Source organism: Strigops habroptila, chromosome 4, assembly GCF_004027225.2.
Source record: "Strigops habroptila isolate Jane chromosome 4, bStrHab1.2.pri, whole genome shotgun sequence".
In the NCBI taxonomy this organism is placed as follows: domain Eukaryota; kingdom Metazoa; phylum Chordata; class Aves; order Psittaciformes; family Psittacidae; genus Strigops; species Strigops habroptila.
Window position 1 is genome coordinate 52948581 of NC_046358.1, and position 26475 is coordinate 52975055.

The 26475-nt window shown below is 41.7% G+C and overlaps 1 protein-coding gene and 2 long non-coding RNA genes across 8 annotated transcripts in view; 2 read left to right on the forward strand and 1 right to left on the reverse strand.

Annotated features, from left to right (window-relative positions):
• The window catches only part of KCNC1 (potassium voltage-gated channel subfamily C member 1), a 131086-nt gene extending 121364 nt beyond the window's left edge, over positions 1–9722 (reverse strand). For all 6 annotated transcript variants that reach the window (XR_003991315.1, XM_030485238.1, XM_030485235.1 and 3 more), the window contains exon 1: positions 8460–9722. Coding sequence is in view for 5 of the 6 variants with exons in the window: in XM_030485238.1 (XP_030341098.1) it covers positions 8460–9029 (570 nt within the window). In the remaining variant the exon portion in view is untranslated. The remainder of the gene's footprint in view (positions 1–8459) is intronic.
• LOC115607680 lies at positions 6759–8727 on the forward strand. Its single transcript, XR_003991318.1, has 3 exons — positions 6759–6991; positions 7344–7419; positions 8586–8727. It is a non-coding gene; the product is annotated as an uncharacterized LOC115607680 (long non-coding RNA).
• On the forward strand, positions 9714–26203 carry LOC115607678. The gene is made up of 4 exons (XR_003991316.1): positions 9714–9934; positions 10331–10440; positions 19149–21450; positions 25648–26203. It is a non-coding gene; the product is annotated as an uncharacterized LOC115607678 (long non-coding RNA).
• Positions 26204–26475: the final 272 nt, after the last annotated feature.

The window sequence follows — 26475 nt, forward strand, 5'->3', positions numbered from 1 at the left end:
TTCTTGTCCTGGAAAATTTTGCCTGAAATAGGTCTGCACTGGTCTCTGGCTGGACCCCACTGAAATCGGTGATAGTTGTGGCAGTGGCCCTGTGGGGTCCTGGGGTAGGATTTTACTGGTGTTCTCTTAACTCCTTGCCCATGTCCTTTTCTGGTGTAAGACGTGACCTCCCTTCCACTGGAGGTCATAGGTGCTCAGTATTTTTGGGGATTTCTCCCTATTCATTTTTTTTAAATTCTGTTATCAAATTAGAAGCATTCTGATTGAAGATTTTCACTTAATTAATAACTGGATAAACCACAAAACTGGCTTCCCCCATCTATACCTGTCAATTGATCTGGTGTACTGAAGACTGCAAGAATCCAAACTGAAAAATAAAACAAGGTTATTGGAGTAAATTTTCAAAGTGAAATCTGCAGCTGAATTTCTGATGCATGTCAAATAATAAGCAACCTGAACTGACCAGATCTTTCTGTATTTGTATAGGGAAATACAGGTAATGTTTTAAACGTGGGGTTGGGGTTTTTTTTTTTTGAGGGAAAACTTGGGCAGGAATAGGGATTCTGCTGCATTTGAAACAAGGAGCTATTATCCTGTTGGTGTATTTCTGTGTACATTTTTAATTTTTTTGCTAATGCTGATTAGATGATCCAGGAAATTAAGGGAAGAAGATAAATTCAGTGTGGTTGTGCAGACCCAAATTAATGCTCATTTTAACTTGTATTTGGCTCCAGAAAATATAAGACTCGGTAGGAATAGATTTTGCCTTTGTTATTTAAAACCAAATAATCCATCTTACTGCTTCTTAAAAGGGGCATTCTTTCCCAGGTTTTCAAGTAAAAAGCCAGTAGGATATTTTCAACAATTTAATGTGGTCACAACACCACAATGTTCTTGATCGAACATTTTCTCAAAGTAAATCTAGCAGTGCTGAGATTTACTGCTGCTCCTGAAGTATCAACATAATTATGTAAGCGTGTGCCAGCAGCGTGTGCCTGTGTTGGTAGCTCATGTGCAGCAGCACACACATTGCTGGCTGTCCGCAGCGCACGGAAATCTGAGATTTATTGCATTTACAAAGGGACATTACAATGCAATTTTAACTCACTGTCATTAAAGGGTCTTACATCATAAGCAATCACTGCAAAAAGCCTTGGACTGAGATTTATTCATAATTTTTATAGCGTGATTTATTAGACCCACATTATGTCTTACAAATCATACCTGAAAGAAATGAAAGTCAGTTAGGGCCTGGCCCTTTCACCTGTACCCGTGTTGGGTAGTACCTTGTTCTCAGCCCGAAGGAAATGGGGATATTCCTGGAGTAAGCTATCACTACAAGAGTAGGAGTGAAGATAGCAAAATCTGGGTCCTTACTGAGCACAGGAGATGTAAAAATTATTCTAGAAATGACAGCATTCGGTTTATATTCCAGGGGAGGGGGTGGTTCTCCATAGATTTCTCTGATTTCATCCGATCCTAACACTTCTATGTACCATTTGGAGTGAATCACATATTTACGTAATGCAATATTCAGTAGAGGAAAGCCTAGTCAGCCTTCTAATACTGTTCTTTCCTCAGATCAAATTCAGCATATAGTAACTGAGAAGCTAATCGTAATACAATTGCAAAGATCTCAAAATGGCTGTTCTATGAGTCTTATCCCCCAAGAATGCACTGAAATTTCATAAAATCAAGCTTATACAAAATGGAAACTCAGTTTTGCCATCTGTTTTTGCATGAGAAAGAATTATACACTTGATTATCAATTAGGGCCTCATTTTTCAATCTGAATATCCCTGCTAGCCCTTTTTATTATGAAATGCAGTGCTTGGATATGATTTGGTTGAACATTAATTTAAGTTTTGTGGTTTGAATGGGGATGTATTCTATAGTCCTTTGCAGTAAAAAAATGGCAGTAAGATCACGAAGAGCTTTGTCAGTATTAGAGCTCTATTTTTTGATGCAATGTGCTAGAGATGCTGATGTCTTTAAACGATTATAAAAATACATATTTGAATGTGCTTGTTCCTAATAAATTGCTAAGATCTATTGCACGTCAGTGCTTTGGAATGGAAATAAGCAATGTCCCTATTAAAAAAAGCAGTACACTGCAATTAATTTGTAATCCTGAACCATACTGCAGGAAAATTCATTTCTATCCATGAAGTCGGTGGTAATTTTGGCACAGAATTTCAATAACAGTAAGGCTGGGCCCTCTGTTGCTGATTTGCTAACATCTCTCCTTATGTTAAAAGAAAGGCAGTATGTATAGACTTTACTAAAGTACTACTATAAATATACACAGATCAGTCACGTATTTTTGCAAATGAGAAAGCTGAGTACCGTTGAATACTAGATGGCACAGCAGAAGGAAAAACGAGATGGGAAAATAGTTTTTCTAGGTATAGTCTAATATATCACCTTTTTGTGAGCTGTTCCAAAATAGAAATATTATGATTGATCCAAAGATCTTTTTGTCCTTTGTCTCATGATAAACCAACAGAGAATACCAGTATTTTGTTGCCTTTTTTTCCTAACCAATATAGCCAATGTCGGGAGAAGGGCAAAGATAATAATTGGAGGCACATAGGGATGGATTAGAGAGAAGGGACCAAATATCAACAGAAACCAGTCACTAAATTCACATTGATTTCAGTGGCACCACGGTTACATTTTCAGAAGTATTTTGGGATGGTTTAATTTTGAAGTCCTTCCTCATATGGAAATCCCACTCAGCCTTGTAGGAGGTGGCAGTGATAGGAAGGTATATATATGTGTATGCATATGATGGTATGATCCATAGAATCGCAGCCTGGGCTAAATCAAGTAAATTTTGTAACCTAGAAACATTAAAATTAAGTAAGATTAAAAAAAAAATAAATTAAAATGGCAACAGATGCTGTTCTTTTTTTAAGGTTTTAGAATAATAGAAATAAAAATGGAAATAGGCAAATGGATTAAAAAAAGCCTTCCTTGAATTAAAACTGCTAAGTCTGTACTAGCCAACCATATATTTGTCAGGTGGATAACATCATCCCTCTCATCTCCCTGTGAGGTTGTGACTTCAAAGAGATTGTAAGATGTTCTGGGCAGACATATCTTCCAGTGTGTTTCTGAACAATTCAGACCAATGAAGTTATGATTCTGCATGGCTGTTATGATCCTTTTCTTTTTTTTTCCTTTTGTGGTAGTTCAAAAATTTATTACTTCTCAAGTCAGAGGGACAATTCTTGGGAGTTATTTGCGTGTGTGCCTGCTTCCACCTTGGCTAATTCGATAAGGACTGAATGTGGGACTTGGAGTGAGTGCTGAACACTTTCTATCTGGCATTGCAAAGGCTTCTTCAGACAGGACGCAGAGAAGACTATACCATGCTTACTAATGGGTTATATAAGGATTTGCAGTAACATGTCCCTTGATGGGAGAAAATAGGAATAAAATGGGATTTTAGGAACTATATTAATAATGAATGACAGAATGGTAGTTAATAGATGTCTAGCTGTAATTCCATTATACTACAAGTGCAGCGGAAACTTCATTTAATGCGGAAAGATTCTCATTTGTCCAGAGCTGTAATGCAGCATGCAGTTAAAATTAGGCTGTCTTGTTAATTGTGAAAGTGTATGGTGAGAATTACTGCAGCCAGCTTCAGTGCAGGATTAGATATGCCTTTGCAGGGCAGACCTTGCAGAAGGGCCCAAGGTGGGAGAGCTCCAGCAGGGCCCCTTTGACGAGATTTCTTCCTGGGAAGAGGGGTGTCTGTGGGAAAGGGAGGGCTGCGGGGTAGCTCTCCTCCTTTCTCTCCCTATCTTCTCATGCTCAGCGGGACGCCCTGGAGCACTGACCATGGAGCACTCCTGTGTGGTGTGTCCCACCTCAGATGGCTGCAGAATAAGCTCCCCTTGTAAAGGGTCATGAGTATCTATTCCCACTCCCTGATACTTTCCCCAGTTCCAGAGCTTAGCTGCACTAGGCCAGGGTAAAGGAAATCACCCCAACCGCTAAGCCTCCAGGTAGTATGGTTTTTCAGGAACTAGGATTCTGTAAGCCGCCTTATACCTACAAGATGTAGTTTATAAGGAGATAAATCAATTTAAATGAACATAGCAAGATTGAAATGCTCTTGAATGTACAGAAGAAAGCTGGAAGAAATCCCTGAGGAATAACTTTTTTTTATCTCTTCCCCACTATTCTTTTTCCTGTCTTCTTCTCAGTGTCAGAAACTTGTCCTTCAAAAATCACCCTACTGAGGAAAGCAGATTGTTCTGCAGGACGTGAAGGGAGACTATGAGGGAAGGGTAAGTGAGAGATTTGCCTTTCCTCTTCCAGATTAGAGCTGTATAGCATATGCTAGGACACCAAGTCAAGCTGTTGAGGACTTTCTATAGGACCCCTACCAGCTTTTATTTAAAAACAGTAAAAATGTTTATTTGGAAAGACTACAAAAGCTTTCCCCGAGGGTTCTTTAATGAAGCTTAAATGTCCAATTTGAATATGAACACTAGTGCAGAATCTCAGCTGAAAGCTCTTGGTTCCCAAACAATGACTAACCTAACTGTGAATTAACACAAACACAACCTTATCCTGCTGGGGAGGAGGAGAAAGGGGTCAAAGTTGTTAGATACCTGCAGGACAAACTCCAGGAAGTCAGTGGGAGCTTTGCTAGTGTAAAACCAGCATGACAGACTTACATATAAATGAGAGAGAATGCTAAGAAATATTTTTCACACATTTGTGTCCTGAGGGACCTATGAAGTCTAATGAGTGCAGAAAGCAGGAACTCTATTACAATGTAACTCCCAGATATGCTGCTTTAGTATATCTGTGTAGCTTTCTGTGTGACTCTTTACCCCTTTGCATCTACTTACAAAAAATAAATTTTCAAAGTTGCCTGACGATGCAAAAAAGACAGTTCTAATAAGCTTTAGAGAAATATCTCTCCAATTTAGGTACACAATATCCATTGACATGCAGTGATATTTAGCTGCCTGATCAGATGCTTTTGAAAATCCACCTGGATGCCTGTCTATTTACACATGCACCCAGTATCTCTGCAAATCTGATCTTTTCCATCACCTTATCTGTTACTCTGTTCAGACCTCCAGGTACGAGACTTTGCTCCCATCTATCCAAATGTGGATTCTTTAAGTTACAGAGAAGTGTAACACCCATTTATCTTACTAAGGTAGGTGTCTAAGGCAATCTTGTGATTTGAAACAAGCTACCTTTTCTTATTAGATTTAGAAGATAATGCAATTTTTTAAAGTGTCTCATCTTTTTAGAAAAGAACTCCCTTATTTAAGAAATTAGTGTTTAGAAAAATAGTATTTAATTAAACTCAGACACTATTGTTTTAACAAGAGACTGTTGACTATGTTGCACCTAAAGACAAACAACTAGTGACCAGGAGCTTATGCTTCATCAAAGTAAGTTTAGAAAGAGACAAAATTTGCAGAGTTAGCTGATTTTGCCTGAAATAAATACACAAATGCTCTTCTAGTGTTCCCTGGCCACCTATGATGAGATCAGATGTAATTTAGTATGAGTTAGGTGCTAGTGAAGCAAAACAGTCAAAGGTACTTGTATTTGTAAGCAGTGTCCATCAGAATGCTCCAAGAATGACTAATTTGATTAAATGCTGAGCTTTCCATAGACAGTTCCTAAGCATTCACTGAAACAGTGTATGAGACATAGTCCAGAGAAATCTTGCTTTATTTGGTTATGCAGGTTTTCATTTCATCTTAATATTCATATACTGTATTCCTTTTACTTGCCCAAGAGTAACGGTATGATGGTTATGTAAACTGATGCTTATATTAAGACGTTACCTTGACACGCATTTTGGTGCTATATGTAGACACCAAACATGTATACAATAACCACCATTAGGACAAGTCTCAGATCCAATTAGGATGACAAATTTTTGTGATTTTTTTTTGACAAAATGGCAAGGTGAATTTAAATTTTCACATGACTGAAATACAGTTTGTAACTGAAAGTAGTGTAGACAATTAAAAGTGAGGTAACGGGGATTCTACTTATGATTGCTTTAATATACCATGCACTTTTTAATGATGCTATCAATTATTTTACTGTAAATTAGCTACTTTGAGTTTGAGATCTTTTTGCAATGTCTGTGTTAGGTTACAGGAGCATAAATCAACCTTCCATCTCTTTTTACATCCATAACCATAACATATGGCTTTTATTAGAAAATGTTAAGTGTCTTATAATGTCTTCTTAATGGACACTGTATGCATGTGTTGATGATGAAAGCCATCTTCCTTCATGCAAAGTATTAATGCATATAGGCCTACATCTCCATAGATACAAGTTAAAGAATCATATTTAAGCCATGAAATATTCAGTATACACTTCAACTTTGCCCAGAATTCATATTTCTCTAGTTTAACAATACTTTAAGGAAAGAATGAGTTAAAAGTAAATCAAGGGTTGAATTCTACCAGGTACACACATGTAATTGTGAACGAACGGCATAACATCCACTGCAAAAAAACCACAACCTGAATCATTTTATAAAATGCCTACTCCTAAATGAAAATACCCATAAAGAATTAGAAAATGGATTTTATGTCCTCCTAGAATTCCAGCTTGTACATCACAAAGACTCTTAATATTCGTTATAGATTTTGTCCTCCAACCTAAAATACCACGCTGCTTCCAAGCAGAAGGGTTTTTTAGGCTCTGTATCCTTTTCATTGGGACATTATCACTTTGCCTTTTGGACCATTTCACAAAATCCTGGACAAGCACACTGCTTTGACTTGAAATGTGTTTTACCAACAGATTCCTGGACACCAGAGATCTGCTATTCAAATCAATGCCTGCTAACATTGGGCTTGATTAAAGGAAGCTAACTAAGCCTTTTGAAGGATACCCTCCAGCCTTCCCTCTGTTTCCATGTTCCCTTGGCAGAAATCAGGGATTTGAAAGCTGCAATTCAACAGCATCATCCTTTCATCTCATGGTAAATATTTTATTATTCCTTTATCCCCTATGCTGTTTAAAGGAATTCATTTAAAATATTAACTTCTTTGTTCAGGGAGGAAGTCTCCAAAGGGTATGCAAACAAGAATCTGTAGAAATGCACCAAGATATAACTCCAGGCTCTGCTCCAGCTTTCCCCATTCATTCAGTCTGCAGACCTGGCGGCTCCCGGCTGAAGATCTCCCCTCAGACCTCAAGTCTCCAGCAGCTGCTCTTCCACCACCCATTCATACAACAGCTCCCCTGTCCTTGCTCTCTGCATTTCCACTTCCCTTTCCTCCGTCCGTCCAATTTGCTCCCTAATCTGATCTCACTTCTTTGATCCTCCTCAGGAACACTGATCATCCTCCCACACCGAAGCACCACTCATCCCTACTGAGGGCTAGCAGCAATTATGCTGTAACAAAGGTATGTCTAAAAGAGGAGTAAAATCTACCCAAACCAATTTCTTTGCAAAGGCGCTATCCTTCATCTGTTTTCTTGCTTATCAATATGGTTATCTTAGGACTGAATCCTGCTGCTGCTCCTGAAGTAAAGGTTTTCTTTACTTTTGACTTCAGAAGCCGAATCAGGCCCTAATTAATGTAATTATCCTCATATGTAATAGCATGACAGGTACCTACTTAGAGGAGTCGGGTGACTGTTAAAGACCATCTTTATCCACAGCTACGCTGTGAACTGCACCAGTGTGCATTCACTTTCCAAAACAACTGCAGGCACCAGGAGGGGAGGAGTTGTCCTTCAGTAGCCAGGCAAGAAACCCGTCAAACACGGTATCCCTTCTACATGAATGAACCTTCTCCTCTGATTAATACTTTGCATTTCCCACAAGGGAAAAGGCAGAGTGAGGAGGTAAGTGAGCAGCTGAATTACCCATTCTCAGAGAAGCATGGTCATAAATATTTAACTTGGTATGTATGAGGAAAAAGAAAGGAACAGACTCCCTTTCCAGTCCAGGCCGAGAAACTCTCCAAATCCCCTGGTTGCCCAGGGACTGCCTGCTCCCATGATCCTTTCTCCATCTTGTAAAGGGGAGACAGCTGTTAGCTCAAATGAGGGCTGGACAAGGTGTCTGTCTTTACTGGGAACTGACTATAAAAATCTACATGGAAGGAAATTACCTGGTATAATGGAGATTTCCCTGGCCCGTGAATGGGACCCTGCCCCGGGCTTTTTGGGTTTTTAGGAGCCTGTTAGACAATAAGGCCCTCCTGAAGCCCACATATGAGTACACGAGCTCATGCCTTGGTGTCCACTCGTGCTCCATGTATGGGGCCTGCTTGAGAGCGTGGGTTATGTCCCCATTGCCCATGCCTGACTTTTGTATGGCCACACACATGGATGGCTGCTCAGCTGTGACAGCAGAGATAACCCTGATGATGCTGGGAGGAAGTGGGGCTGAAGGGAGGTTTGAGTGTTTTGATGAGCGTGCTGATTGCATAGCTTACCCTTGCATATCTGGAGGAGTAGGGATCCTCAAAGAGCGCCCAAATGCGGGGCTGCCACCGTCTCCAGAAGCCCCCAGACCTGCCATCTGGGGAGTCACTAAGTGCTAGGCGTTTTGTCATCTCCAGCTCCTCTTCACCATCACCAGAGTCTCCGGTGCCGTCTATGTCTCCATCCTCAGCACTGCTATCCAGGGGTGCCCCACCAAAGCTGTCCAGAGCCTCTTCGGCGTCGCGGTGCTGCCGGTAGGTCATCCAACAGCAGGGCTCCACATCGGTCTCATCAATGCCCCAGAAGGCCAGCTCCTCCTCATACAGGGGCCCGCACACGTCCGCGGGGCAGTGCAGCTTGCCAGTGCGGTAGTAATTCAGGATGTGGGCAAAGACGCCTGGGTGCCGGTCAAAGAAAAACTCATCCGTGCGGGGGTCATAGTCGAAGTGGCTGTGGGCATCGGGTTCGGCGATCCAGGCCAGCCGCGTGCCGGGCAGGGTGCGTAGGGTGCTGCGGTAGGTCTGGTGCCTAGTCCCTCCCACGTTGATCACAATGCGGTCGCTCTCGTCGCCCTGGCCCATCTCGTCTCTTATTAGGCATGTCGCAGACTCATCCAAGCAAGCACGGCAGGCAGCAAGCCCGTAAGGGGACGGCTGCTCGGCGGCAGTCGGTGCCTAAGCCGAGCCCCGATCCAGGCCCGCGGGGATGAGGGGCACCGGCCCCGCTCGGGTCTCCGTTGGCCGCTCCGAGGGGCAGCCGCTGACGGCGGCTCCCGGCGCTTGCACCGCCTTCGTCTGAAGTCAGGCGCTCGGGGGCCGCGGTAGCTGCAGCCGCGGCGGAGGGGCAGGGGCAGGGGGGGCCATGCTCCGGGAGCGCGGGCGCTGCGGTGCCGGGGCGCGGGGACGTGCCGGAGGGGGAGGGCCCTTCCCTGGTTGGACGTGGCCAACAGCACAGGGAAAAAAAAAAAAGGGAAAAAGAAAAAGGGAGGAAAATCGCGGCGCCGGCGCTGCCCGCAGGTGCTCGGGGCGCCGGTGCCGCTGCAGCCGCCGCGGGGGTACGGCGGGGCTGTGCCCGCGCCCTCCCGGGCGGTGCGGGGCGGAGCGGGGCGGGGGCGCCCGCCGGTGCTGAACGGACAGCGCCGCGCACCGCCCTCCCGCCGCGCCGCCTCCGCCCCTGCGGCCGGGTGGAGCGCGCTGCCGGCGGGGACCCGCGGCGCGCCCGCTGCTCCTCCCGCGGCTCCTCCCGCTGTCGCCGCCGCTGCCGCCGGGCGGCTCGGTGCAGCCCACCCGCTCGCCGGGCAGCGCCGCGCAGGCGCGCTGCTCCCGCCCCGCCGCCGCTCCACAGGTCCTAGCGCCGGCCGCGCCGCCGCCCCGACCCCCGCGGTCCCTCGGCCGCCACATCGAGTACTTCCGTACTGGTGCCGGGGCAGGGCTCCCTGCTCCGGTACCCCCGGGTGGAGGAAGAGCGCCCTCCGCTCACATCCTGGGTAACCGACCTCTTCCTCTCAGCGGCGCGATGGTCGCACCGAACGAGGATCCCCATCGGGAAGCGCTGGGTTTGCCCGTGGTGCCCTGCACTCACCTCAGAGTGACCCTCTCTAGCGCTGCTGAAGTCAGTCATGGCTGTTCTCGTCCTTCCTGGACTGGATGCACTGAAGGGCAAAATTCAACATCTCCCCAGACATAAATTCCTCCCATCATGAGCAGGGATGAGATTTGCGTGTCCTACTGCATCGTGCTTTTACATGGTCCCATACACCTGCTCTATTTATCCATCTTTTCTTCCATTTTTTCTACTGTTCACTTGTTTCTTCCCTAACACCTGGGTTGGTAGGAGGTTGCAATTTGCCTTCATGTTGCTTATTCTTTTCTATTCCCAATAGTTCACAAAGAATGCTGAGAGAAGTTTCACATCTACAGAAAACATGTTTCTGCCTTGCAAGGAGCTTGAAGAACAGCAGGGAGATGGTGGTGTGGAAGGGAAGTAACAGAGGTATGTAGACATGTTCTGTGTTTTATTTGCTGCTAGCATCTGAGGAGGAGTGGGCTTATAAGAGAGCCTGGAAAGCTGAGCCATTGTGGATGAACCATGGCAGGTTGTGCCACCATGAGCGGATGAGGTGGAGAAACAGATGATTGAAGGGTATATGGTTGAGAAATGCTGTGGGAGTGCAGAAGTGGTGGTGACAACATGGGGCTCAACAGAAGAGGGTAGACTGGGGGAATGCAGTTAGGTTGGGCCTTGAAGTAGGACATCAGATGAAGAACAAGTGGAGGGCTGCTAAGGAGCAAGTGATGTGGTCAGGTTTGTGAGAGGTGTTTGGTCATCCACATCTTCCTCAGGTTGCAAAGGAACATTTTATGTTTGGAGTGTAGAGAAGAGAACTTTTCAGTAGTTGTAGTAGAGGCCTAAACAGCAGATTTGTCTGTGAAAATGATAACAGATTGGTCTTGAAGCTGGTGGGGTAGAAGGAAGGTGCCAGGACCTGTGTGCAACTCATAGGAAAGGGAGGGGGGATAGTGGAGATGGGGGTATGTTGTTGCTGTCAGTAGTGAAGGAGAAAAGGGAAGGTGAGGCTAAACCAGTGTAACCCTGCACCTCAGCAAGCATAAATTGATGACAAAATCTCCAGGAAGAGATGCCAGGCAGAGGCAGAAAGGTTGATGACAGAGGGGTAAATACGAGAATCACAAGCACAGAAATGCTGTCTAAAATCCTTGAGAATTGCCAGACAGAGGGCACAAAGGGAAGTGAGGGCAGGTCTGTGAACTCAAGCTTGGCATTAAGAAAGGAAAAGAGAATGATGACTCATTGACAGAAATAATACAAGTGACAATTATTTTGTAATCATAGTAAGTCACTACTTCTGATAATAACAGATCTGAGGATCAATGGGAAAGCACTGTAGGGTAGGTTCGGAGAGTTACAAAGGCTGAGGAAGGCAGGTGACTCAGGAAAAAGGTTTAAGGATTGTGAATCCTAGGCCAGTGTGTCCTTCGTGTCACATCCACAGCTGTAGAGACTCTTTCCCAGGTCATTAGCTCCTGCTTTCCATGTTACCTTATCCCACATCAGTGACTTATCCAGGCATGATACAGGACCTTAGAAGTCATCTGAAAGTATATGTTAAAACCCAGAAAGCTTGTTTAAAGGTAGTTTTCGCAGACTCAGGTGAGGAGGCCTCGCTTAAGTGACCTATGAGGTTTCTTTGAAGATACTAAGGCTGTAATTGATAAAGGAGCATTGGTAGGCACGGAAGAGTTGGCTATTTCAAAACACATGTGAGAGGGCCCCAAATCAGAGATTGATTGTCAAGCAGGAACTGTGAGATCCAAAGCAAGACAGCCGCTGAAATGGGAAGCTCTCTTAGAAATATAAATTGAAATGTGAAATTTATACATTATTTTGATGTGGAAAATGAGAGATAACTTCATGTTTGAAGCTTACCTTGAGGTTTGAGAGAGGAAAGTATTAGAAAAATAATATCTATTAAACAAGGATTGTGGCACAACATAACTGCATATGAAGATACAAAGACTCTGCTTTGCACTGTAGATTACAGCATGATTTGCATTTGTTTAATTAGTTAGTGGTAGTTGATACCACCAGATACGCAGTTCCTGATTTATACATAATGAATAATATAAGTCAGTCCAGCAGGTGCTGTGTATCAGCAAAGTTTTGCTTTAAGCCTGCCGTACAGTGACATAAAATTCTGGTTTAGTTAAAAAAACAGCTCCATAATTGGTAATGTTTGGACTATGGTAGACAAAAAACACCAAATAATTTTCAAAGATCTAATTTACAGGTAAAAAGTTTCCACGGAAGTTTGGTTAATCCCAAACTGTATAGTGGTACTTCTACCCCCTTAGTCCTATGAAAGAATAACAATATTACAACTCTTTTTTGTTCTGGTTTATAGTTGATGTTTTTAAAGATTCTTTTTGGCTGCAGAATAAGCAGACTTGATATCTTAAGCTATAAGCTTCCATCTTCAGGTGCTGGGATGCCGAAGGATCTCCCCTCACTCTGCAAAGAATTCCAAGGCTATAATGGGATATACAGTCCCCTGTGTACGTGAGCTGAATGTACAAATGAACTTGACCCAGTCAGCCATAACCCATGTTCAGTCTTTTTGGTTTCAGCATAGCTGTGTGTCTCCTCTATGCTTTTAGGCTTATCTGAGACACAATACAATAACTTGAAGAGGCAAAATCATGCTTTTGGTCACTCATACGATGCCATTGACTTCAGTGGAGTTAAAGAATGAATGAAATTGAAGACTGAGTAAAAGTTTAGATCCCTTGTCAATGGAGAGCAGTCCTCTCTATACTTCCCTGATGAGTGTCTTCTCTGCATTGGGAAGAGAAGTTAAGCAGGGAGGACTTAATCTGAAGGTGGATATATAAATCCAGGAATTATCTACTTTTTTCTGTGATATCTATTGTTATTTTAGGTTATGAAGGCTGAGGAAGGCAGGCTACCCAGGAAAGAGATTTAAGGACCTGTAAATCCTAGGCCAGTGGGTCTTTCTGGTCACATCCACAACTGTAGAAGCTCTAAGCTTATTAAGTTTTACTTGCTAAAAAGAATTAAACCAACTTCACTAGTGCTTGGAGGCCTCTGTGGGAGGCACGGAGGTGGTAGGTTGTTCAAATAGTTCACAGTCTGAAAAAGGATTCTGGTGCAGCAGCAGCAGGTAATGTTATCAGAAATTCTTAAATGCATTGAAAAACATTAGCCTTGGAATTACATCTTGTCTCCTGAGCTGATTCTCACAACTGGTGAGAGATTTTGATGATCATCTACCTTGAGCTGGGCTGACCAAAACCTGGCACAAGCTGTAGAGTTTAGAAAGGCCTTTGTGGGAGCCTTCAGAGAGGCCGAAGTTGCACAGCTACTACCCAGGAGAGTATGTATGCGCTTTGAGCAGTCCTGTTAAAGTCATTGGGTCTACTTATAACCTTAGCTGTTCTTCTAAATCAACATTTTTAATGATGACAGTGAAGGAATAGCTTTAAGCCATAGATCTATTTTAGTTTCTAAACTACTGTGTAGCAGAAAAAAGAGCAAGTCCCCTTACTAATTTTATCACTCGTGTTAGGTCACTCCACTGTCTCCTGTGTTCTGATGACACAGGAAGAGTAAGTCCTTCTTTCACCTCTGTATCTGGTTTCCTGGGATCACCTTTGTTGCCCTGCGCTTCAGGGTAATAATATACGATGAAAGGTAGGTTGTCTTTCAGACAGAAGTCTAAATTATGTCTGCAAAGAAAAAAATAGCTTGTGGGTTCACATGCTATTCATTTGTTAATCCCCCTGCTCTCTGCTTACTGCTTTAGCTAAGAACTGCAGTGATTTCCAATCTAACTCCCAAGGAGCTTTCTTCTCAGTGTGGGAGATGACTATGTATTCCCTAATATTCCTAAACTTAGTAACCCATAACTTTGGAGTGATTTCACACATTCCCCCCTCCCCCCCCATGAAGACACTTCACCACTTATGGAAGATGCTGGATTGACAGATCAAAATCACAGACTGTTGTATAGGCACAGAAAGCACATAGGAAAGCTTTGCTGTATGCTTTGAGGCTTCACTAGTATACCAAGAGTATCTCATTCTGCACACCTCTTTATCCTCTTCATTTACTGAGGTTCCTAGTGAGGTTACCAACAAAGGTGACAGCTAATGAACCATTCACTTCTGAAATTTAAGCCTAGGTCTGAGTTCATTGGCCAGTTTATATTCAAAGAAAAGGGTTATTATGAAAAACTTGCTGCTCAATCCTAACAAATGCAACAATATAAAGAGGGAAAAGAGATGTTCAGAGAACCTGTGACTTTGCATGCAACTGGAGAGCACATTCAAAATGTTCTAAAGCTGGAGGAAGCTGAGGGGGAGAGATTTATTTGTAAGAGTTACAATCTCAAAACAAAAGGCAGCTAGGGCTGGAACACCACTTTTGCAATGCTTGAATGCTATAATTCAGCCTGCGCTCTCTTGTATCAAATTCATGACAACTCAACAGTATTTCAGTGCAGTTCTTTATCAGTTTTAGATTACATCATGCTGTGAATTGCTCTACCTGTTAATATTGATCCCTGTAAATCATTTGGTTTGAGGTCTTCAAATGGAAAGTTGAGATGCATTTCAGCATATAATGTACTCACTTTGTCCTTGAAAATCGTTTAAAACAAAGCAAGCTGCAGTTGCATAGATTATATTACTTTTCTCAAAGGTTAGATTTACCCCTTTGAACTGTCAATAGTGGGACAAAAGCCTTCCATGGAAAGAATGAGAATGGAGGAGAAAATGGTTGGTGCTTAAAGTTGATTGAGGGAGTCACAGAAGTTCTGCATGTCTCAAGGGCTGTGTAGCCCAAAGCCTGATTCAAAGAAGTCATGCTGCTTTTAATGAGGGTAGCTAGAGCAGCAGAAGTTATAACTGAATTCTAGTTCCTGAACTTTAATCTAGATGTAGCTAGGGATTTTTTCTTAATTACCTAAGTTTTGCTTGAATATGTACTTCATTTTCCTGTATGTTCTTCAACTGTTGCATGGCTTTGCTGTGAGCTGAGAAACATTTACTATGCTCTGCCTGCTGGGTTGCATTTTGTTCTCCATCCATTCATGCTGGGCTAACATTTGATTGTGAGTGAAGGTTCTTTCTGTTTTGCAAATCTCTTTAGGATCCTTCAGAAAGAGTGCTGGTGTAGAAACATCAGTGTTACACAGATGCATATCAAACTGAGATAAATGGAAGTTGCTCTGGGAAAAAAACTGAAGTAATATTGCGATACGTTAGTGATCATCATTGGTCTTTACTCCATTAACTAAGAGAAACTCCCACCTGAATATGTTTGGTCTTGCTGAAACTTTATGGGAGAAGGAACTGAGTAAATGTGGTGACTGGATTGGTGCACATGAGCAACGCAACGTGTTGGCAGAATTGTTCTGCTGCTTGCTAAAGGACTGTGGAGGTTTCATGTAGGGAAACTGTCTTCCCTGTACGGAAAGAGAAGATTGTTCCTTCCTGGCAAGAGAGACTGCAAACTGTAAGCACTGCAAACAGCTGTTCGGCTGTCTGTCTTACACCCGGCACTTGCTTGAATCTAGCACATAGCTGGTCTGCGTCAGGCACTGTGCTTCTCTTGGAGTATATACACTGATCTGAAACAGTGTGAGTTTCTAGATATACAGAAATGACATTCTAGTCAAGGTTGTAGTAAAAGTGTCAGGATTTGTCTTTGATAAGGCGTTCCCCAAAATAGAAATAACTGTTCCTTAAGAAATGATGGGGCTAAATCACAGCAAAATCTACTTTAAGTAACTGAAATTAGGCATACAGCTTGGCTAATGTACCACTTTGTTACAATGTGTAGTTATAGGAAGGGTGTAGATTTGTCTCTTGTCACCTTTGTGCTGGTCTAGGTGTGATCCAGCACAACAAGCAGCTGCTGACAAGGAAAATTCAACTTAGACTGTTGGAAGATTCATGTCAACACATAACAAAAAACGTGCTTATGGAAGCAGCTAAATATATGTTACTGTGAGCTAATTGCAGTCATTCTGAAGGCTCTAAATCTACATATGTAAGAGAGTAAAGGAGCGCCCATAGCTCTGAGCTATTTAACTCCTACCATGTACTCTAGAGTTTCAGAAATGACTAATGATTTGGCTTTATTTTATTAGATTATTTGTTTGGGGGAGTCCTAAAATGTCCTTGACTTTCTGAGAGTGGCCTAGTCAGCTTTTTCTGAAAACAAAACTCTACTAATGCTGTCACTACGTTTTTAAAATCTCAGCCAATTTGCAGGTGCATGAACATAGCAACAGACACAAACACATAGATACAGACATACGCATTTCACATATACTATATACAGAATACACAACAGGAGGTGCTAGTCTTTTCTTGAACAAGGCATGCAGTTCTCAGCACCTCAAGTATATCTTTTTCATTTAACCACAAAAAAAAATAATTAGAACATTTCCTACAAAAAGATAATTAGAACTTTTTTTTTTTTAACTGAAATGAGAACTTTATTCTTGTTGAATGATTCACTTTCCACATCTGTTATTACTTCTCCAGCCTACTCTGAGTTTCTACTAGTGACTGAAATGTTCTCAGACAAGCAGATGGGAAAATAGCCTGTAAATCATTATTGTTATAAATGGTTTGTAAAACTTTGGATGTCAGAAGGTAAGAGTAGTTCAAATAAGTCTCAATAATGCTGACTCAAAGTTTAAAGCATTGTTTAAATCCCTTGATTAACCCAGCTTCTCAATAATTGACATGAATCAGTAACTCTGAGATGTCTTTGGTGTTCTCTAGCTTTGTAAATATTTATGCAGCCAGTCCCATGAAATATGACATTTAATCCTGTTGAAGTAATTCTTTGTATACCCCATGTGAAGAGATACAAAGTATAATAGTTCCAGTGATGCTAGTTTAATAATTAGCACCAAAGATGAAACCTATCTTTCTTTTGTCAATAACCAAGATTTATGCAATGTAAGTGTGAGTGAATGGAAAGCAGAATCCACCTTCTGATGCCAATCTTGGGCCAGCTGCTGGGAACTCAGATTTCCTGATCCTGGCTTGGCTCAATAATAACAGCAGCCTTTTGTTCCAGTTAAATGAGGTGTTGAGCGCTACATCAAGGCAAATAGAGAAAGAATGGCACCTCTGTTAGCTTGTCCTCAGCCTTCCATTTCTGAGATACAATGAATGGTCTGTGCTCTCCAGGGAATAGGAAGATGCTCTACTTAGAGTTTCCAGGGCCTGGGAAAGCCTTCTGTACAAAAGGGTTGTACCTCCAAATGGTGGCGGGGAATGCTGCTAACATACAGGATTTGCAGCAGGTTTGTATTTAAACGGTTTAGCTTAAGAAGCACAGTGATACGCTTGTTCCTAAGACACTGAGCTTTTAGTCATTGTTTACTGATTCAGTCTGATTCATCTGTAGATTCTGCCAGGTTTTGCAGTTGTATTTCTTGCCTCTAGGTATTCCAGAAGTAGAAGGGGTTGGGGAATAATGAGGAAGCAGAGAAAGATCGCAGTAGCACAAGATGTTCAGAGTTGGCCAAGAAGAAATCATAAGTGGGCTTTACTTCAGATGTGTTCTGTTCTCATGCACAGTTGGACTTTTCTGTGCTTCTAGGATGGATTCCTACCCTATAAGAGAGCCCACAACAGCATGTTTATTGTCTTTCCTATGAAGAGATGAGAGAAAAGGGGTGCCCAGCTCTCAAAACCATAATAAAGGCCTTCTTTCTGTGGAATTTTTCAGATCATAATAAAATATAAAATACACTTGTACAAGTTCTTTTAAAATTACTCTCTAGCTTATAGGCATCCTGCCTGCTAAAAAGCAGAGAAAAAGATTGCATTCTCTGTTATATATTTAGAAGTATTTTAGCTTCTTATTTGCTTTATCAGGCCAAAGCCCTTAAGAACCCTTCAGGATATAACAAGGTCTTTATTCAGAAGTACTACAGTGGTGCTGTGCTTCTGTAGCCCAGTTTGATCACTGCATAACCCAGGCAGAGAGATGTATTCTCAAAAGGACGTTGCACCACAGAAAAGGTGATGTGGGAAGTCAATGGAAGTACTGTCAGTTTTCCTGAATGTATGTTTAGGAGGTGGTTTTGCCTATGTATCCACAAATATGTGTAATTCTAGTTAGGAAGAAATCCAGATGATTACATTTGGGTTGATAATGGATTCTTCCTCAGCTTTGTTTCAATGTTATATTGCCTGTCTTACTGACTATTTCTCCCCTCCCCAAGCTAAAACTGAGGAGGATCTGCAGAATGTTGCTTGTATTTAGGGATGTACTTCGACATACTTTGGAAGGAGAAAAAAAGGTTTTCATTTTCAGCCACACCTCTTTGAAAGCCTAAGAGATTTGAAGAGGATTTGGTCCAGTTAGAAATCAGGCTAGAGATGATATATCAAAATACGAATTAGATTTTTCTGAGCTGAAAATATAATACTAATCATCTTGGTTAAGAAGAAGTAAAATCTTTTAATTCACTCTGGTCAATTAATGTTAGTCTTTTGATAGCAAGTTAACAAGTACATAAAAAACAATGGGACAGATTAATAGAGGAGCCTTATGTGCATAGACACTTGCTTAGCCATCCAAAGTTCCTAAAGGTTCAGCTGCAAGTCTGGAAATGTAAGTGCTGGTGTCTAAAATAGAAGACATGGAAACAGATGTTGGTTTTGATTTTTTTTCTCTTTCTACATTGTGTGGTTTACCACAAAAAAAACCAAACAAAAAAAGGCCCCAGGTAATGGTCATGGTTGTGGAGGGCTTGAAGGGCATATGCCTTCACTCACCACAAAGCAAATACATAACAAAGGATATGTTGCTTCAGCTACAAAGCATACATGCAGGAATCACTACATATATAGCAGCTGTAGGGATTAAGTAAACCGATCATTCTTTTCCATATCTCTTTTTAATAATAATTATTTGTACTTAAAAGAAGGAATAATGTGTCGTCATCCACATCTGAGGAATAGCCTTTTTTTTTTTTTTTTTGCCTTTGATACACAGCAGCACTCAGAATTCTTATTGCAAAAAAAAGGCCACAGAGCAGACAAGGTGAAATGACAGATTCAGGTAAAACATGAGCAGCCAGATCCCAACAAGCAAGTTCAGCGTGTGACAATCTTCCTGCTTTTCCCTAGGGACTAAGCAGAACCATTCAAGAAGGAGCAGACGGAAACAGCTGCCAGCAGATGAGTACTGGAAAGGATTCAAGCCACAGTACTTGCTGGAACTTGGGAGTTTGTGATGGCCTGAGCTTACCCAATGACAGATATCTTAAGATTTAGAACCAGACAGCTATCACTCGGTTCTTTGCTATGAGGACAAAAAAACTGTTGTGGAACAAGAGACATGTTCTTGGCATTTTCTGAACAAGCCACTGGAGCTTGTTTCTCAGAGAAGTCCTGTGGTGAGAGGAATCTGTAAGCTGTGGTTGTTCATAGTACTAAAGATAAAAGAAAACTGCTAATGTATTTTCGTGAATGTGTGTGTCCCATAATTTATTCATTCAAAGTAGTGGTTTCTCTTGACCTTGAGCTAAGATTTAACAGGTAGGGAAAAGATAAATTTAGGAAATCTGGTGACACAATGCTGATACTTTTATGTCTTCTTGCATATTTTCTAGCATACCATGAAGAATATTAAATAGCAAAAGCTAACGTGTCCTTGGCAAACAAACAAACAAAATAGCACCCTGCAATTTTTTTTACCTTTGCTTCCCCTCACCACATGCACTTTTTACTCCCACAGAGCTTGAAATATTAACCCAGCATGCTAATTTATTTCTTCCAGAGTTGCTCTGGCCACTGGCTTTAACGTCTCTCTTGGAAGTACTTCAAACCAAATGGCTGGCTCTATCTCTAGCTTTGTTAATTAGGCACATTACTTTGTTGCTTTTTTCATATCGTTTAATGTAATTGGCATTTATGAAGCTTTTGAAAGGCATGTTTGGGACTTCATTTTGTGCAGCTGGCTTTAAAGTGCAGGCTGTTTCACGTGTCTAGTTCTGTAGAGGACAGTCTTTTGAGAGCGCAGAGTATGTGTGCTCAGCACATACCGTACTTCCCCTCCAAAAGGAATGAAGTGACCAGTACAACACATGTTCCTCCCTGCATACATTTGTACTTCTATGATATTGTATCTGTAATATGAGCGTTACATGCCCTGTTTGAAGAATAGGACTCCCTCTACAAGCTGTTATATAAATGCATTACTAGAAGATAGTCTTCATCCTAACCGACTTTAGGCAACTTATAGGGATATCTTGCCATATAGGCACAAAAGCCTGTGTTTTTTTCACGTAGAAGGACATCTTTGCAAGCCAGGAATTTGGACTTGCTGTGCTAATTCCAACAGATAAGGATAGCAATATTGTGTCAACTACCAATAAAAATGATGAATTTACACTACGTAGGAATTCACCTCATTCATTTCAGTTGTCTTGGTGTGAAATGAGACTCTGTACCTGAATTGAGGAAGACTTGGATATAAAAGTTTAGGGAAAAAAGAAACCAACAACCCACATGTATGCACTAAAGGAATTATGTCCATGTCCTCTTTTTTATAGAAATGCTGCCCTCCAGTGGTCTGGAAAAAACCCCATACATATTGCTTATTGATTGCAATAATGTAGTTTCCACTCGAACTGCAGCAAGTAGCAATAAAATGTACCTCTTAGTTTCATAGGCACATGGATTGTCTAGGCTTCAGCCTCACGAAACCCACAGGTGGCATAAGACCAAGTCAAGACATTTGTAACAAAAAGGTATTGCTTTACCAGTACAGGCCCAGGGACTCTCTTCTGTAAGCAGCTGACTAAAAACAAACTCTCAAAAATGGCAGGATTGTAATAGTCTGCCTCACAGCGACAGTCGAAACCCCTGACTTGAAACAGAATCATAGGTAAGAAAATGACCATGATTTGGATGAATGGGTCTTGCAGGACATTTGTTCCCAAATGTGATGGATTGTCACTGAAAAACATGGCCCAACAGTCAGTCAGACACAGAGTTCTGCACACACTGGCTGTCATTGAATCATGAGGATCCTTCTGTCCTCACAGAGCATGAATCCCAAGCCACAGATAAAATACAAGTTCTCCAGGTTTTGTCTTTCAGTCAGCCAAGTGCATTCATTTTAGGATTCAAAAGTAAAGCATTAATGTGAAAGAAACGAATGTTTAATGGCCAGAGTATAAGGTAGATGATCTTTAGGTATGTTGCCTCTATGCTTGCTTACCTCTCCCTTCTGTGGCTTCAAATGGTCTTGCCAAATATGCAAGACTGTTTCTCAGCTTGTTCTTTCTACACCTGCATGTTAGGTGGGAGTTACCTTGCATGCCAAGATGATTTGCTTCCTACTGAGGGACTTGGCCAGCAGAGAATCGCATAATGGTCCCACTGTCATCATCTGTTCCTGTGCATCTGTGCCACCTGCCTTCTGGTAAGCAGCTTATCTCCCCAAGGACCATTGCTTGCAGCACAGGTCTTACAGTGCCTTCAGAGATCTTCCATTTTCTCTTACCTTTTGTCTTTCTTTTTTACTTAAAGCAAACAAAAATAGAGTGGAACCCCAAAATTCTTGCAGTAATAAAAAGCCCCATACTATTCCTACAATTTTCAATCTGTTTCTGTAGAAGGCTCTTGGTGGGGAAGAGCTTGGCTTTTCCCACGTATTTTTCCTGCTGTTCCTATTGTATGGGGCTTTAGGTGCTGTCTGAAGACCGTGAATATTTTTGCTGTTTCCCTCCCAACAAATCTTCCTTAATAGAAATATGAGAAAACAAAACTTTGAATTCACCAAGAGAGAATTTCAGAAAGAACTGCAATTTATGTCTTATCCAGCAGATGTTGCTGTTGGACCAAAAAACCGGCTCAAGGTCAGTTCAGCTGGATTAGGGAGGTCCGTATTTCAGAGGGTTTCAACAGTTCCATGATTTTATCCAGCATCTCCAGATCTGCTCCCTTGAGACCCCCTTTTACAATCATGGACATGCAACACTAGGTGACTGTGCTGAGACACAGACCTCTGAGTGAATCTGGCTCCAAGCAAAAAAACAACACCCCGACCACAATCCCAATCTCCTCAATCTTCTGATTAAGTGGATTATCATCTGTCAGAGCTTTTAATGGTTTTTTTTTTTATAAATAGTGGAAAACTTCACTTTATATGCAGTATTTGCCTCCCTATTGATGAATGTGGGGTTATTCATTGAGTCTTACATAAAATAGCACTCTTGTTACAAGATGCATATAGAAGATAAAATTTATTGAGGTTTTAGAAAGGAAATGTGAGTTCAATGCCATGTTAACTGCATTACTTGGAAAACCCTGAGGTTTTCTATTGCCCTGTGGTTACAGGAAAGGTCAGTTTTCACTATTAAACTTACAATTTTAAGATCTTTATTCACAAGTGCCTCTGTAGGTAAAAGGTAGATTTCTGGGTTGGCAGGGAAATTTCTGGGTTCCTTCTACTGGCCCAAATGGCTTTATATCAGACATGTTCCCAATTCCTGGTGGGACCTGGGTGGGAAAGGACTCTCTGGAGGCTCGTCTGTATTATACTAGGGACTGTCCTCTCCTTCATTAGCGCTGAAATCTCAAACATTGAAAGGACAGACATTGGTCTCCACTTAATGACATTCCCAGTTGTGCAACAAACCTTTTGAGAAGGGAGCATGCTGCATAGATCAAGGAGAGAAAGTCATGACTGTTCAACAGTTTTACTGGAAAGCAAGTGATTTGAAAGGCTGAGAGAGGGCAAGCTGAGGAGCATTAGTAAGTGGTGCTTAATGAGGTACTCGGGTATGCCTCATGAGATGATCTCTGGGATGTTTGGCATGTGTGCCTATTATCTTCCGTTATTATTATATGTGTGAGAGTGACACAGTGTGTGTCACTCTCTCACACACACTGAATGCAGATCGTGTTGTCAAAGATTTGCACTCTGACTGTACAAAGACCATTTTACCCACTGTTGGCAAAGCCAAGATTGCCATATGCAAGTTATGCACAATGACCTTCATACCATCTCCTGCTGCCACAGGCTCCATGTCAGCCACATATTTTGGAAATGTTGTAGACTTGCAGCATTATTATGGGGATAGTTCCTGGTTTGTATTTTTGAGATCAGGTTAGCAGTAAAGCCTGCAAGCTTGTTCAGTGTGGTGGTGCTCAGGGGATCAGCATATACAAAGGCTGTGATAGTAATGGGTCAGTGAGCAGAGCACAAGCAAAGGGGCACAGCAAAGAGTTTGTCATGGCTTTGCACTGCTACGTGAACGCAATCCCAGATATTACGTGCAGTACCTTGAAACTATTCCTACTGAAGTTGGAAGTTTTGCCACTGATTTCAAGGAACAAATTAAAAATTTTTAAACAAAAGGAAAATATTAATTTCTTCTCATTAAGATTCAGGTGGTATTACATACAAATGTTTGCTTGTCTGTTCACTTTTGGATATAGTTCTTCTGAAGATGATAATACCATTTTTAAGAGCAAAATGAGCCCTTTGCACATTTGACCCTTTCAAATGTCTCTGTAAGATACCAGATGTAAAATGAAAATTGTTTTTCCTTCCACATTCAGTGGGGTTTTGTAGAGTCTTTATCTTGTGTATAAAAGAGCAGTATCTGGTGCAAAGCAACTGCCAACTTAATATCTTTTTAATATATTTAGATACGGGGGTGAAAAATTTTAAAAGGAAAAAATATACCAAGAATAGTTCATATATTTCCCTTACCTAAAATTGAATTTTCAGTATGTGAAAAATCTCTGTAACAGCTTCAGTGATAATGTGAGAAATGGTGTATAATGTTATTTTTAAAAAACAGCAACTTGCACTATTTTGTTGTGAAATACTGAAAGTGGAAAAAGGTTCCTTTTCATTCTCATATTTGCAAATGACCTGTTGAAATTTAAAGTCAAAGCACTTAGCATATATAAGTGAGGTATAAATTTATTCCTCTTCACTTTTCCCATAGTAATACTTTGAATAAGATAAACTGATAATACTGGTTTTGTCATGCAGCCCCAGTAGGGCTTCCTTAAGTTGCCAAATAAAATCAAACCAAATTCCTAAGATACACACTTATCTTCATGTTCAAAGACAGCTACTTTCCTTTCTTTTTTTCCTTGTAACTGTATAACTTTCCCTTTGGGAGTAGTGTTCCATAGGAAACATCAGACAATTCTAACACTGTTGGTGTAAAGCTCCAAGCCCACGTTCAGGCAGACTCTGTACTGTCCTGCTGAGGCAGCTCAGGGAAAGGATCGGTCTGGTTTGCCGTCACCCCCAGCTTCTCCCAGGCTCTGCATGTCAGTGCAATCTGTGGGATTCACTTTTTTTTAAATCAGGTGGTGTTTCTTTAGGTGCCCCATCCTGCAGAATATTGAACTGGAACCTGTGTGGTATAAACTGATGATTTCAGGCTATTAGTGTATGTTTGTGGCTCATGCTGGAGTGCTTCTGTAGACCAAGCTGGGCTGCAGTTCGTCTTGTAGGGTCAGCCCTAAACACCTAAGTACATCTTCAGGAGCCAAATTTGAGAACCAAAGTTTGCAAATGTTGTATCAGTCTTGTATCCATTCCTAAGCACTGCTTATGTTCCCTGCCACTGTTGGAACTAAACTAAAGCTCTGAACCTAAATATTTCCAGCTTTGAAATATTTGCCCATAGACTGGGATATACTTCTGTCAGTAACATGTCGTCCTCTTGATACAGAGGGGAGTAGAGTAACTCCAGGCATTTGTTTTAAATAGATTACCTTAGAAATAGGAAGAAATTGCACAGGGAACATATTTTCATTATTTAAGTTAAAAAATAAATACAGTTGTAACTTAAACATGTATTTATCACCAGAGACGCTCTTTGGCCTTACTCCAGTGGACTTTTCTCACTGACATCAATGGGGAAAAGGTGGGATCTGCATAGGAAATCTGTGAATATTTTTTTCTTCTTTATCCATCCATCTATTTTGGGATGTGCTAAATGCTTGTTCTCTGTTGTAACATTAACATCACTATGTGGAAACTTGGGTTGCTAAAATAAATCAGTGAAATGCAATATACATGACTTCACACGGAACTGCATGTACATGGTTGAGCGCGAGCACCCCGTGTCCGCTCTGCCGTGCCAGCTTTACAGCCAGGTACACCCTATTGTGTCCCACAGAAATTGGGTGCTGCAGTGAGGCAGGCATGAACTTTGTGCTACCAGTAGGTACAGAGGCTCTGTAGTTCCTGAGCTGGCAAAAGATTTCTTGGTTGCCATTTACATGACAGTAAAATTGGTATTTTTACCCGCCTCAGAGTCTGGGGATGGCAAGGTCTGTAGTATTTCACAAAAGCATCTTTTAATGTTTTGCATTGTGGGCCTGACTGTGTGCTGGAGGCAGTGAAAATTTTGTTGTTGATGTACAAGACATTGATTTGTGAGGCAACTGTGTCTCTTTAGTTTTTGTAAGTTAGTGAGATATGGTTCAAACTAACCTGGGGCATTTTTCTAACTTTAATAGAGACCCTCCAGATTCATTCTAGTATGAATTAACACATTCTTAAGTTCATTTAAATTTTACTTTTAATGGAAAAATGAAAGGGGTAAGCTTGATCTTTATAGGCTGGACTGTTTTCTGCCCACAGTGAAATCAATGGGAGACCATTACAAAGTTGGACTTCGATGAAGATGTTGAGGGGCCACTCCAGCCTCAGAGTCCCCTCCAATCCATGGGAGCCTGGCCTGCTCCAGAGAGTGGTCCTGTGCCTTGACACTGACTCACCATCCACCATGGTCACAAGCACTCAGATGAGGAATGAATCTCCCTGGCTGCTACCTGCCCTCCGCCTCTGGCTTTGAGTAAGACAGCAAGCTCAGAACATGCCTCTGCCCCAGGAGGAAGGAGAAGCAAGTGCGTTCTTGCTCTCCTCACGACACAAGGCCACTCACTCCTCTGCATGGAGCACTGATCTTTAAGGCCCCCACAACTAAAGGAGTGGGAGACATTCCCATGGAATTAGCTGTTCCCCCTTTCTTTTTCCTGCTTAAGAGGTAAGAGCTGCACAAATTCCTTCTTTAATAGTCACCTAAGAGAGAATACAATGACTGCTCTTGTCATCACGTATTTAGAGCTGATGACAATATCAAAGTTGGCTTTCAGGGTGTTTTGGGGTTTTTGGTTTGGGTTTTTTTTTTTTTAATTTGTTTGCTTGGTTGTTTTTCGGGTTTTTTTTACTGTGATGTTTAAAAAAAGCCATAAATCACAGGGATATGACAAGAAATGGATTGTTTGACTATGGCTGTAGCTGCTGGTTATACTTGTCCAAATGTACAGAAATGCCCTGATGGTTACTTACCAATGACAGCCTGCTCAGGGCTTAACATTTTTCAGTTTCATGGCAAGCTCGCAAGGTTACACATATATACTGAATGAAACATAGCCACTGGTTATTTTTAGAGAGGCTCTAAACAAG